This window comes from Notamacropus eugenii, chromosome 1 (assembly GCF_028372415.1).
Source record: "Notamacropus eugenii isolate mMacEug1 chromosome 1, mMacEug1.pri_v2, whole genome shotgun sequence".
Lineage (NCBI taxonomy): Eukaryota > Metazoa > Chordata > Mammalia > Diprotodontia > Macropodidae > Notamacropus > Notamacropus eugenii.
In genome coordinates this window covers 430,956,414-430,970,911 of record NC_092872.1, presented here as the reverse complement: position 1 = coordinate 430,970,911, position 14,498 = coordinate 430,956,414, and the positions used below count along the sequence as shown (strand labels likewise).

Here is a 14,498-nt window from a genome sequence, read left to right as displayed (position 1 = left end):
AAGTCCACACTTGTTCTGTAGTTTTTTGAGGAAAAGCTTTAAGGGAACTAGTCATTTTAACATTTATTAAGTACCTTTTATGTGTTTCCCCTTTTGACAAATGGTAAAAGGATGTGAACAGGCAGTTTTTAGAGGAAAAAATCAAAGCTATCAATAATCATATAAAATGCTGTGAATCAGTATGATTAGAGAAATTCAAATGAAAATAGCTGAGGTACCATCTCACACACCCATCAGATTGGCTAAGATGACAGAACAGGAAAATGACAAATGCTAGAAGGGATATGGAAAAATCGGTACACTAAAGCACTAGGTGGACCTGTGAACTAGTCTAGCTCTTCTGGAGAACAATTTAGAATTCTTCCCAACAGACTATAAAAATATACATATCCTTTAACCCTGCTATACTACTATTAGGTCTGTATCCCAAGGAGATCCAAGAAAAAGGAAAAGACTTGTATAAAAATATTTATAGCAGCTCTGTGTTGGCAATGAGCTGGAAACTGAGGGGATACCCATAATGTGGGGAATGGCTAAACAAATTATGGTATATGAGTGTGATTGAATACTGTTGTGCTGAAAGAAATGGAAGGGCATAAGAAAAACCTGGAAGACTTATATGAATGAATGCAAAGTGAAGTGAGTAGAACTGGGAGAACAGTTCACACAGAAGCAGCAATATTGTAAATAATAGATTGTGAAAGACTTAGTAACTCAGATCTATACAATGTTCTACCACAACTCCAAAGGACTCATGATGTAAAATGTTTTTTTCCTCCAGATAGAGAACTGATGGGTTTCAGAGTGCAGATTGAAGCACTTTCCCCCTTTCTTTATTTTTCTTGTTTGTTTGTTTTGGAACAGGGATAATGTGGAAATATATTTTGCATGCTTTTATATATTTCCTTTCCAATGAGTGGGGGCGAGTCTGTAGGGGAGGAAGAGAACTTGGAACTGAAAATTAAAATAAAAAAATTTTTAAGTAGCTCTGAGGTACAAGGTTAGGATACCTTATGATTATAAGGAGGTCACAGAGTCCAGTCCCCTCATTTTCCAGATGAGGAAATTGATGCCCAGGATCACACAGCTCACCTTCTAAGGATCTGAATTAATTTTCCTGTCTCCAAACTCAGGAATTTCTATGTATTACCTCTTTTATTATATCTTTAAAAGCATTATTCTGAGAAGGGATCTATAGTTTTTGCCAGGCTGCCATTGGGGTCTCTGACAAAATGAAAGGTCAGGAACTCCTGAGCTAACCTATTATATTCAGTTGTAAAACAGAGTTTAATGGCTGAATATGACTGAGTTCAAAATGTTTACTTCTTTCCAACTGATTTTGTCATCTTACATGCCGAATAGGAGTAAGAGTTGAAGCTGGGAAAACATTTTTTTTTCTTACATTGACTGTATACTCTGAATGTGGGTCTTAGCATAGAATGACTGAAGTTCCAGTAGGGAGGTAATTTAGGCTGATGGTGAAAACCTGTGGGGGGTTTTTGTTTTGTTTACTTCCTGGCAGTGGTATGAGACCTTTTAAAGATTTAGCACACTGTAATTAGACCTAATAGAAGAAGCAAGAATGTCATAAAGTAAGGGAGAGAGAACATCAGGAATCCTTTTAGAAAACTCATCCTTTGAGGATAACCAAGAGAAAGTGGTGGTGGGAAGTTGTTTGTTGATCTTGAAATAGGTCAGTAGCATAAGACTAATTTAGTCTTACCTAGTAATTCTAGAAAAGAATTAAATTTGTGATTGACTTCAGAGACTATTCAGGGATCTATGTACACTGGGACTTTTTCCATGTTTATTAATCAGGTGTTGTGTGTCCCAGCATATCTGTATAACCTGTCCCTAAGGTGTTCCAGTGTGTGTAGGCCCTGTCCCCTACAGGATCACTCCTAAGAGCTGTCAGAAAATTTCATTTTAAGTGCCAGCTTTGTCACTTGTAACCCATGTAGTATCATAGATCAGCAGCCTAGATATTGTTGGGATCATCTAGTCTAACCAACCACACACTCTTCCCCTCTTATTTTACATAAGAGGAAATTGAGGCCTAGGGAGGTTATGACTTGTTCAAGGTTATATAAGGAGTAAACATTGAAAGTGGGATTTGAATCCAGTTTTTCTGACTTTAGACTCTTAATTCATTGTACTTCCTTGAGCCTCTTTTTCTCAAAAGTAAAATGGAGATGATAATATTTAACATGATATACCTGTCCCAGTTCCTGTGAGGAAAGCACGTTGCATACCTTAAATTAGTGCTTATGTAAATTTGAGTTATTCTTAGCGTCTACCTCAAAGCGTTGAAAGAATCACAGGGTATAACAGATATAAATAAAACTTTTTGTGACAGTCAAGTAGTATAGGAATTTGAGTTATGAATAGTGACATTTATTTTTAAAAACTTTTTAATTTTACTTTTAAAAAATTAATAAGCATTAATGTTTTTCTCTCTCCTTGACTATAGTCTCCCTTTGGAAAAAATAAACAAAATCCTTGTAACAAACATATATATTTGAGCAAAACAAATTCCCATATTGACTGTGTTCAAAAATATGTTTCATTCAGGATGTTGAGTTTATCATCAGGCTTCCAGAATCATGGTTGGTCATGGCATTGATAAGAGATCTTAAGTCTTTCAAAGTTGTTTGTCTTTATAATATTGTATAAATTGTTTTACTGGGTCTGTCACTTTACTATCAGTTCATACAAGTTTTCCCAGATTTGTCTGAAATCATCTCTTTCATGGTTTCTTATATTATTCCAATATATTCATATACCATAATTTGTGTAGCCATTCACCAATTGATGGGCATCCTCTTAGTTTCCACATCTTTGCCACTGCAGAAAGAGCTGCTGTAAATATTTTTATACATATGGATCCTTTTGCTCTTGCTTTGATCTCTTTGGAGGATATAGTCCTGGTAGTATACATCAAAGGAGATATGTGTGTGTATTTGTATGTATATGTATGTATATCTTTACATATACATATACATACATACGCACACAGTTTAAAAACTTAAGGCATAGTTCCAAATTACTTTCTGGAATGACTGGGCCAATTTACAGTTCCATCAACAATCTGTTGCCAAGTCCTATAAATGTTGTCTTCATAATGTCTCTGATATATATCCCTTTCTCTCTTCTGATACTGCTACCATTCGGCTGTCGTCACCTAATGTCACCCTTTTGGTTGGTCTTCCTATCTCAAGTTTCTCCTCATTCCTATCTACTCTATACTCAGTTGTCAAATTGATTTTCTTAAAATGCAGTCTGACCATGTCATCCCCATTCAATAGATTTCCATAGCTCCCTTTCACCCCTCTATTCAATAAACTCCCATGGTTCCCTTTTACCTCCAGGATCAATATAAAATTCTGTTTGCTGTTCAAAGCCCTTTATAACCTGGTTCCCTCCTATCTTTCCAGTCTTTTTATATCCTACATTTCCCCTTTCCCTCAGTATACTCTTTGATCAGTGACACTGGACTCCTTGTTGTTTTTGCATAAGACATTCCATTTCTCAACTCTTGCCATTTTCACTGGCTGTTCATTATGCCTGGAATTCTCTCCCTTCTCCTCTCCCTCACCTGGTCTCCCTGGTTTCCTTCAAGTTTTGGCTAAAATCTCACTTTCTACAAGAAGCCCTTTTTGATCCCTCTTAGTGCTAGTGGCTTCTCTGTTAATCATCTTTAGTTTATCCTGTATATTATCTTGTTTATATGTAGTTGTTTGCCTGTTGACTGCAGCATTAGCCTGTGAACTCTTTGAGTTCTAATATGTTTACCCCTTTCATTGTATTCTTAGTCAGTGTCTGACATAGAGTAAGTGCTTGATAAATGATTATTGACTGACCAGTGGATACAAGGGGGTACCTTAGAGTTGGTTAGAGTTATTTTAATTTTTATTTATTATTAAGGATTTGGGGTATTTTTTCATAGGGCCATTGGTAGTTTGGATTTCTTCCTTTGAAAACTGCCTGTATCTATCTATCTATCTATCTATCTATCTATCTATCTATCTATCTATCGACCATTTCTCAATTGAGGAATTGCTCTTATTTTTATAAATTTTGAATCAATTCTCTACATATCTTAAAAATGAGATCTTTACCAGAGAAACTTGCTACAAGGATTTTTTCCCCCTTGTTAACTTTCACTTCTAATTTTAGCTGCATTGGTTTTTTTAGTACAAATAAAACTTACTCATTCATCTTCTGTGATGAGAAATGCATTCTCATATCTTTTCTTAGAGGGAGAGTTTGGTCATACAGGGGTCAGTTTTGGTTTCTGTTTCATTTTTTCATATTGCTATTGATAGCATGAATTTCTTTGAAAATTTCTTGTTTATCATGATTAATATAGCAGTGTTTTTAATATGATTTTACATGTATAGCCTATATTAGATTTCATGCCATCTTGGGGAAGGGAGGGGGAAAATTTAGAATTCAAAATCTTATAGAATGAATGTTGACAACAAAAAGTTAATTTTTAAAAAAAAGAAAATTGCTTGTTCATGTCCTGTGACCATTTATTAAGTGGGACTTGGTTATTCTTATAAATTTGAATTAGTTCTTTATATGTCTTAGAAATGAGAATTGATCATCATAATTTTCCATTAAAGCCCTCCTCTGATACCTCTTTGCTATGGAGGCAACGCTGATTCTCAGAGTTGCTGGTTCTTTGGCTGGTTGTGCCATTTTCAGTAGTGTCTCCTTTGTACCAAGGACTGTCAGGTGCCAAGGGAGATATAAAGTTTAGATAAAATATGATTTTTGTCCTCATAGAGCATATGACCCATTAGAGGTTAAAGACATCAACAAAGATGACTATATATTCTAACATAATAAGTAAATTAGAGAATTTCTGAAACAAAATGCTATGTAAGGTCCCAAGAAGGGAAATCATTATTGATTAGGAGGAGCACTTGGAGTGGTCTTTCTCTGTCCTTCTAGTCTTGCTCTTTTAGGGAAGCTGCCATACTCCATTCCTATACAACTAGTGCCTCATTGGCCAGCCCCCAGCTTCTTCATGTATGTAGTAGCATCAAAGACACCTGAATGAGAGCTAGCCCTGCTAGCCTCCCTACAAAACCTATGGCACTTGCCTGCTTTGGTGCGCTGCTGTGGTATAGAGAAGAGGAAGAACAATTGTTGCTCCTTTTTTTCCCTTTCCTCTTCTTACCATGACTTGAAGACCATCACATTCAAGGTTTGGTGAATTATACCCATATCTGTTCTTTTTCCTCTGCTTCTCTATGTCCCTAGGTGCGACATTTTAGGTCTTGGGCTTTCCCTTAGTTAGACTATGCCATAATAACAGACTGATTCTTTTGTGAACCTCTCTTTATATTTACAAATGACTGGAATGGACTGATAGTACAGGTCCAGAAACAGACTAGAGATAGTATAGGACATGGAAACAAAGTTACTTCTTAGTTTCAAACCTTGGCCTGGCTACTTAATCCTTGTATTACTTTGAGCAAGTAATTTGACCTTTCTGGGCCTTATTTTCCTCATCTGCAAATGAGGGAGTTGGATTAAATGTTCACAAAGGAGCCCTTCCATCTCTAAATACTATAGTCTTTTACTTGAGTGTATGTGGTCTGAGGACCAGCTTTAGTTTGAAAGAGGTTTGCTACTGAAGGTGTGGTAATGAAGTGACTTTTGGTCAGAAGATCACGAATGAATGAAAAAGCATTTGTTAAGCATTTACTGTGTGCTTCTGCAATATTCTACTAAGTGTTGTGGATACAAATAGAAAAATAAACCCACTTCCTGAGAGATGTGATGGACTGTACTACATCTGCATGTAATATGCAGAATGAACATTTTTGGGCATGGACAATGTGGAAATTTGTTTTGTTTGACTAAACTTATTAGAGAAGATTTTGGCTTTTTTTCTTCAGTAGGGTACTGGGAGTAGTAGAAGGAAGAAAAATTAAATTCTTTATATTTGAAAAAATCTTTAAAAAAAAAAGAAAGAAAAGAAAAGAAAGTTATCCTTGCTCTTTAGGAGTTCATATTCTAATGAGGGTGAAAATACATGTAAACATAATAGCTTCAAGTCAGGTGAAAGTCTCCCCCCCACTGTGGTTCTCAGGGCACAAGAGCAAAACAGATGATAATATATCTCATTTAATGCCATTTCTACTAAATCATGTCCTTCTCTGATATATTGTGTGACATTGTGTAGAACTTTGGTGGCAAAAACTTTCTTTTTTGGGGAGTTCAGTAGTGTTGGCTACTGATGAGGCAGGGGCTCCAACATCTGCAGAAGCAGTTGCCAGACTGAATTTCCACAAGAGTTGCTTCCTGGGATGATAGCTGTCTGTCGGAGTTGGGCTGGAAGTCAGACTAGTTTTGGGGGTGGGGTGCTTTGGGGCTCTTGTGTTTACATGCCTATTGATAGCAGTCGGTCAGTAATTGGTGTTGGAGAAGATACTCCCTTTTTGACTGTAATTGCTTCCCTCAATGATGGCTATATGGACTAAGCTGTAAGCAAGACTGGTTGTCTGGGAGGCACTGTTATTTCCAAGGCTTTTGGGTTCAGGGGCTTGAGATATCTCCATCTGAGTCAGAGGTGATGAAAGTAGTTTGGTTTGCCTGGCATTTGCTACCTTTTTTCTCATTCTTGGATGCCTTGCTGCTTCCAAGATCATCACTGTGTGGAGGGATTGTAATATGTATGCACTGGTGCAAAGGGAGAATTGTCATGGACATAATCACAGATGTATGAAGCATTGTAATATTATTAATACTTCAAGGATTAAATCAGTGTGGAGACTTTTTCCACCAATGTAGTCTGTAGCCTTCTATGACTTAGATTTGCCATAACCAAAAAACTTCTTTTCTTCTCTTCCTCCTCATCACCACTGACATATACTACTTTTAAATTTTGCAAAAAACTTTTTACCTTATCTCAAACTCTTTCTAGTTTGATAGAATCTATTAGAGCTTGTGCTCTTATGACATAACCTTTGAGAATCCTAAGGCTTCTCTTTCTCTGTAGACATGGGAAGGACTTTAATGGAGGATAAATGATGAGGATAAATATGATATACGGTAAAACATTTCCTTTGTGTTTCAGTATTTGAAGAGCTTTAAAAGTCTGCCTGGCATCAGTGGAAATGACTAGATATCAAGGTCAGCTTGTTAAATAAAAGTTGAATAAAACTTTGAACAGGTAAATCTTTCTCAGGGTGCTTGTTTATGCAGAAGGGCTGCCATGTTGACATCTGTTTCTTCTTTTCCTCTCTCTAGCTCGTTTGTTTCCGTGATATAATCTTTGACCTCAAAGCAGGCTCAGAGGGCTGAAATGGAAGCATTAGGTCTGTGATGAGTGTGTCCATGCAGTTTTTCTAAAATGAAAAGATACAAATGGATAAGGACAGTGTCTTTTAGTTTCCATGGCTTTAGGAAACATGTACCATGAAATGGAAATGAAACTTGGTAATCAAAGAGGATATTTTAAGAGCCTGTATTGTTTATTTCCAACTGCACATTCTGGAATAATGTCAAATAATGAATGAGCAGAAGTAGAGAGGCCACTTAGCTGTATATCCTGGGCAGGTCATCTCATTGCTCTGGGCCTTGGTTTTCTTATCTCTTAACATGAAGGAATTGGATTATATGGTTTCTGAGGTCCCTCTTGGCTCCCAAATTCCATGATAATAACTGTGTTTTGAGCTAGTTCTTGATACTGAGTATTACATGAATGTGTCAGATTACATAACCCCACATTCCAGAAGTAGCCTAGAAGGGATACAGGACCAGAAATCACAAATCACTAGTTCTGTAGCTTTGGGCAAGTCATCTCCCCGAGTCTCTGCATCCTCATCTGCATAATAATCCACACATTCCCTACCTCACAGGCTTTTGTGATGACAATGCTTTGCACAGCTGTTTTGAGTTAGTCCACACACATTTACTAAATGCCTACTACATAAGTACTGTGCTAAGGTAATTTCCCAGGGAAGGAACTAGCAGCAAGGGGGACTGGGGAAGGCCTCTTATAGAAGGTGAGATTGGAGCTCAGTCTTGAAGGAGTCCAGGGAAGCAGGGTCATTCACAGGAAAGGGAGAGCTCATGGTATAAGGTTTCTTTTGAGATAATGGTTCACTTATAAGAGAGACTCACTCCTTCGGATCAGTCTACCAAGCTTGGGAAATTCATATGATTGTTGTTTCAATTTTATTTGTTGCAGTGGGAGAAGCTTTCATCTTGTTCCTTGTACTTCGTGTGTTGCATGAATTTTTATTAAAGGCATGTGTCCAAACACACTGTAATTAATTAATGGAAAAAAAAGGAAAGAATCCAGGGAAGCAAGGAAGCAGTCAATAAAGAAGAGCATTCTAGGCATGAAAGACAGCCAATAAAAATGCTCAGAGTTCAGAGATGGAATGTCATGTGTGAGGAATAACAAGAAGGCCTGTGTTGCTGAAACATAGAGTCCAAAGAAAGGAGTAAAATGCAAAAAGATTGGAAAATAGGAAGGGACCATGCTGTGAAGGATTTTAAAAGTCAAACAGAGGATTTTATATTTGATTCTGTAGGTAATGGAGAGTCACTGAGGTTATCCAGTGAGGGAATGACATGGTCAGGCCTATGCTTTAAAGATCATTTTAGCAGTTGAGTGGAAAATGACCCAGAGTCAGAAGATACTTGAGGCTGGGGAGACCAACCAGCAGGTTGTTGCAAAAGTCCAGGTATTAGGTGCTGAATGCCTGTATTAGGGTGATGTGAAGGTGGGAATCAATAAGATATGGCAAATAGATTTATATATATATATATATATATATATATATATATATATATATATATAATATATATATATATATATACACATATGGTGTGAGTTTGAGTGGAGAATCAAGGATGACATCTTAACAATAGGAAGATTGAGAAGACAAGAGAGTTTGAGGGAAGAGATAAGGAGTTTTCTTTTGGACAAGTTTAGTATGAGATATCTGTGAGATATTCAGTTTGAGATATTTAATAGACAGTTGTTTATGTGAAACTGGGAATCAAAAGAGAGGGTAGAACTAGATAAATAGATCTGGGAATCATAGAGATGATAGTTGGACCCACAGAAGTTGATGAGGTAGTATAGAGGGAGAGAGGGACTAGGATGGAGTCTTGGGGGACACCCACAGTTAATGGGCATGACCTGGAAGAAGATCCAGCAAAGGAGACTGAGGAGTGGCCAGACAGGTAGGAGGACAGCTAGGAGAGAACAGTGTTATGAAAACTTAGAGAGGAGAGAGAATTCAGAAGAGGGTAATCAACAGTGTCAAAGGCTGTAGAGGGGACAAGAAGGATGAGGACTGAGAAAACCCCAACAAATTTGGCATTTAAGAAATCATTGCTAACTTTTGAGAGAATAGTTTCAGTTGAGTGACATAAGGTCCAAAGCCAGACTGCAGAGGTGTTAGAAGAGAGTGAAAGAAGTGGAAGTACTGATTGTAGATGTTTGGTCTTTTTGAGGAGTTTATCCATGAAATAAGGAGAGATATAGGGTGATAGCTAATAGGGACGGTTGGATCAAGTGAGAGATTTTTAAGGATAGAGGGGACACATGGGCATGGGTATACATAATAGGGAAGCAGTTGGTAGATAAGGAGAGATTTAAGATTAGTGAGAATGGGATTGATGGAAGAATTCATCTTAAGAAAAGAATTAATCTGCTGGAGAATAAGTGATGGGATGAGGTCAAAGATATCTGTGGAGGGGTTTATCTTGGCAGGCAGAAGGGCCTCTTTATATGAGAGAGTAGTGAAGAAGATAGTGTCAGAAGATTTTTTGGGGATGTGAGATGAGAAGGGGAAAAGAGAGGGTTCTTGGTAAATGACCTTAATTTTTTGGCGAAATATGAGAAAAAGTTCTCAGCTGAGAGGAGGCATGGAGAAGGGGGTGCTATAAGAAATCTGAAGAGGGATAAACTGCTGTGGTTAGGATAGTGAATTAATTAGGGCCGTGTAAAGGGCCTTACTACAGTGAGGATGCAGTTAAGATTAAATAAGATTTATTTGTAGTGGATTCAGGTAGCATGGTTTCATGATTTTCCCCCATTTTGTGAAGCACTTCATGAATAGGAGTAAGAGCAGGAGATGGTGGGAAGAGTAATCCAAGGTTGGGGCTTGGCTAGGCTATAATAAATTCCTGCATTAGCCTTGTCCAAAAAAAAAAAAAGGAAAAGAACACATACTTTGCTTTGCACTCTGAGTCCATTACCTCTGTAGCATGTTTCATCATGAGTTCTTTGGAACTGTGATTGGTCATTGTGTTGATAAGAGTTCCCAAGTTTCAGAGTTGATTGTCCTTATAATGTTGTTATTGTATAAATTGTTCTTTTGGCTCTATTCACTTCACTCTGCATCAGTTTGTATAAGTCTTCTCAGATTTCTTTGATACCATCCCCTTCATAATTTCTTATAGCACAATGATATTCCATCATAGTAATATGCCAAAACTTGTTCATCCATTCTCCAATTAATGGGTATCTTAGTTTCCAGTTCTTTGCTATCATAAAGAGAGCTTGTTATAAATATTTTTGTACATATGGAGTCCACAGTGCTTTTTGGGTATAGTTCCATATTGCTTTCCAGAATGGCTGGATCAGTTCACAGTTTCACCAGCAGTAAGCAGTCACCTTTTATCTAAAGCCTTTTCTAATTTCCCCAACTGCTGGTGCCCTCTCTACTTTGTACTTAACTACTTTGTACTTAACTACTTTGTACTTAACTCCTTTATGTTTAGATTTATTGATTATCTTTGTATTTGTTCAGTATACTACTTATGTACATGTCTTTTGTATTAGAATGCAAACTCACTAGAAGTACAGATTGTTTCAATAATTTTATTTGTGTCTCCAGCACTTCATATTGTTCTTGTCACATGGTAGGCACTTAATACTTATTGATTGATTGAGCATGGTGTAGTTGAAAGTAAATTGTACTTGGGGTGAGGAGAGCTGGTTTTAAATCCCAGCTCTAACACTTAACTAGCTATATGAATATGAGTAAATTTCTTATCCTTTCTAGGTCTTAGTTTCCTCATCTTTTATGTTATCTGCCTCACAAGATTATGAGGAAAGTATTTTGCAAACTTTAAAATAAATGAGTTGCCATTAATATTTCTCTCTGAAGACAATTAGGAGCCTGGGAGCAAAAACATAGAGAATTATAATGATATTAAATTTAATTTACAATGAATTTGTGAATTGAAAAGTTGTCAGGTTTGTGACATGCAATAACCTACTGAAACTGCAACTTAAGAATTGCTTTTTTTTTCCCCTAGGATTTTAGCATCCTGAGCTATATTGGATCAGCAGTCATTAAAATTCATCCCATACTGAACTGTCACCATGTCTAAGTTGAAGAGCTCAGAGTCGGTCAGGGTGGTGGTACGATGTCGTCCTATGAATGGCAAAGAAAAAGCTGCTTCCTATGATAAAGTTGTTGATGTGGATGTGAAGCTAGGGCAGGTGTCAGTCAAGAATCCCAGGGGGACAACTCATGAGATGCCCAAGACTTTTACCTTTGATGCTGTCTATGACTGGAATTCCAAGCAGTTTGAGCTTTACGATGAGACTTTCAGACCTCTTGTAGACTCTGTCCTTCAGGGTTTCAATGGAACCATCTTTGCTTATGGGCAGACAGGGACTGGGAAAACCTACACGATGGAAGGGGTTCGTGGTGACCCTGAGAAAAGAGGTGTCATCCCTAACTCCTTTGATCATATCTTTACCCACATTTCTAGATCCCAGAATCAGCAGTACCTAGTCAGGGCCTCTTACCTAGAAATATACCAAGAAGAAATTCGAGATCTGTTGTCAAAGGATCAGACAAAAAGACTTGAACTCAAAGAGAGGCCAGACACTGGTGTCTATGTGAAGGATCTGTCTTCCTTTGTTACAAAGAGTGTCAAGGAAATAGAACATGTCATGAATGTAGGAAATCAGAACCGTTCAGTTGGTGCTACCAACATGAATGAACATAGTTCTCGATCTCATGCCATCTTTGTTATCACTATTGAGTGCAGTGAAGTAGGGCTTGATGGAGAAAATCATATCCGTGTGGGGAAACTGAATCTAGTAGATCTTGCAGGCAGTGAACGTCAAGCCAAAACAGGAGCTCAGGGGGAAAGGTTGAAGGAAGCCACCAAAATTAATCTATCCCTTTCAGCTTTGGGTAATGTCATATCTGCTCTTGTAGATGGCAAAAGTACTCATATTCCATATCGGGACTCAAAACTTACAAGGCTCTTACAGGACTCTTTAGGTGGCAATGCTAAAACTGTGATGGTGGCCAACATTGGGCCTGCCTCTTATAATGTAGAAGAAACCCTCACCACACTGAGATACGCCAACCGTGCCAAAAACATTAAGAATAAGCCAAGAGTTAATGAGGATCCTAAAGATGCCCTCCTTCGAGAATTTCAAGAAGAGATTGCTCGGCTTAAAGCCCAGCTAGAAAAACGTTCCATTGGCAAAAGAAAAAAGAGAGAAAAACGCCAAGAGGGGGTTGGAGGCAGAGAGGAAGAAGAGGAAGAGGAAGAGGGAGAAGGTGAAGAAGGTGAGGATGAAGGTGAGGATAAGGATGACTACTGGAGGGAGCAGCAAGAGAAACTGGAGATTGAAAAGAAGGCCATTGTAGAGGATCACACCTTGGTAGCTGAAGACAAGATGAGATTATTAAAGGAGAAGGAGAAAAAGATGGAGGATCTGAGGAGGGAGAAAGATGCTGCAGAAATGCTGGGTGCCAAGATCAAGGTCCGGTACTGTCCCAAAGGACTTTTTCCATAGCTCTCTCTGTTTGAGTTAGACAAATATAGTTTGAATACATCCTCCTCTGGTACCCCCAAAAGAGGTAGAAGTGGCAGAAAATAACATTATCTTAGAAGATTTTAGGAAAAATGATATGGATCAGAGGTTTAAAAACAAATTTGGTTTAGGAAAGGGGTACATGCTTTGATTAAGGATGTAGATTCAGAAGACAATGCATATATGTGTGTATCTATCTGTCTATATATATGTATCTATACACATATACAAATATGGAAAGAGACCTGGGTTCTAATCCTGGCTTTGTCACTAATTTATTTGTGTGATTGTAGGTAAGTTATTTAACCAGTCAATGATTCCATTTCCTCATCAAGAAATAAAATGAAGTTAGACTAGGTAGTCTTTAAAAGCCTCTGTCTAGCTCTAAACATTTGTGATTTTAATTTAACATGAAAACCTGAAACAGTTAAATTGGGGGAGGGAAGATTATTGGTATTACAAAGGAATTCTCCAAAGGATGTCTTTAAAAAATAATATTCTCAGCATTTGAAATCTGATTTTATTTTAATAATTTTGGTTTCCACACAATTTTTCAGTAACGCATCTTTTTATCCAAAGCAAAGAGCACTTGTGATGACTTGTGATCGATGGTTCATTTACAACTGTAGGCAGATGGTATGAGAGCTCTAAGCTGTTGTACACACACAGCACATGCCTCTCTTAACTCTAGGTCACTGCCAGATTGATCCTGTATTTAGTGAACAGAATGTGAAAGCCTCTCCCTTACGCTGTTGAGGTCACAATGATAGAACAAATTTCTAAAATGAAGACTGAAGAAAAACATTGACTTGCAAAAAAAAAGAAAGGAAAAACATTGACTCTAAAGCTTAAGATGCTAGGAAACATTTCACCAAAGAGTTAAATAATTGGCTATAGTTAAAGTATACATCTGATACAATGTATGAATCATTCTTGGTTTTTGAGACCTTCTCACTCTTCTGGGTAGGCAGTGATTGAGGGATACAGCAGATAGCAAAGAAGGAAGTGGCTTCCCTAGCCAGTATTAAAAAAAGAAAAAAGGCTCCAAACACTTTAGTCTCACATACAAGTCATCACCTTGTAAGCCAACAACCCTACTTCCCCCAACCCTTATCACCAAAGTAAAGGCCTTTCTCACACGTTTTGGAGTAGTTGTGGTAAGAAGGGGGCTGAAGATATAATACAATATACCCCAAGCCTCCATCCCTTAGAGCTGGCCCTGTACCTTATGCTGCTTAGGAATGAGGGCCAGGCAGTAACCATAAAACATATACTGGTAATGTAAGAGCAGGTACATATATGAACTAATATTTGTATCTACCTCTGCATCTAGCTCTTTATACAGATGATACTTAGTAAGCAAATATTGAAGTGAATTGAATTGAAGATATTTCAATAGTATATATGAAGGGCTTTTCTCAGGCAGATCACCTGTAAGACTAATTCTGCCTTGTCTTTCTATTTCCCTTTTAGGCCATGGAAAGCAAGCTACTCGTTGGAGGAAAAAATATAGTTGACCATACCAATGAACAACAAAAAATACTTGAGCAGAAGCGACAGGAAATTGCGGAGCAAGTAATTACAAATCTGAAAAAAAAATAGTAATTTAAAAAATTTGTTTCTTGGTTTGAAGCATGTAGCAAATATCTCTTATATTGTACTCTTCCAGAGG

At 37.5% G+C, this 14,498-nt stretch overlaps 1 protein-coding gene across 3 annotated transcripts in view; it reads left to right on the top strand.

The window, feature by feature from the left end:
- Positions 1 to 14,498, top strand: part of KIF3B (kinesin family member 3B) — a 36,964-nt gene that overhangs the window by 9,109 nt on the left and 13,357 nt on the right. For 2 of the 3 annotated variants that reach the window (XM_072631601.1, XM_072631602.1), the window contains 2 exons: positions 11,302 to 12,775; positions 14,300 to 14,401. In XM_072631601.1, the coding sequence (XP_072487702.1) occupies positions 11,369 to 12,775; positions 14,300 to 14,401 (1,509 nt within the window). In that variant the 5' untranslated portion in view covers positions 11,302 to 11,368. Of the gene's footprint in view, positions 1 to 7,875; positions 8,025 to 11,301; positions 12,776 to 14,299; positions 14,402 to 14,498 lie in introns of those variants that run through there. The other variant, XM_072631603.1, reaches the window with a different exon arrangement.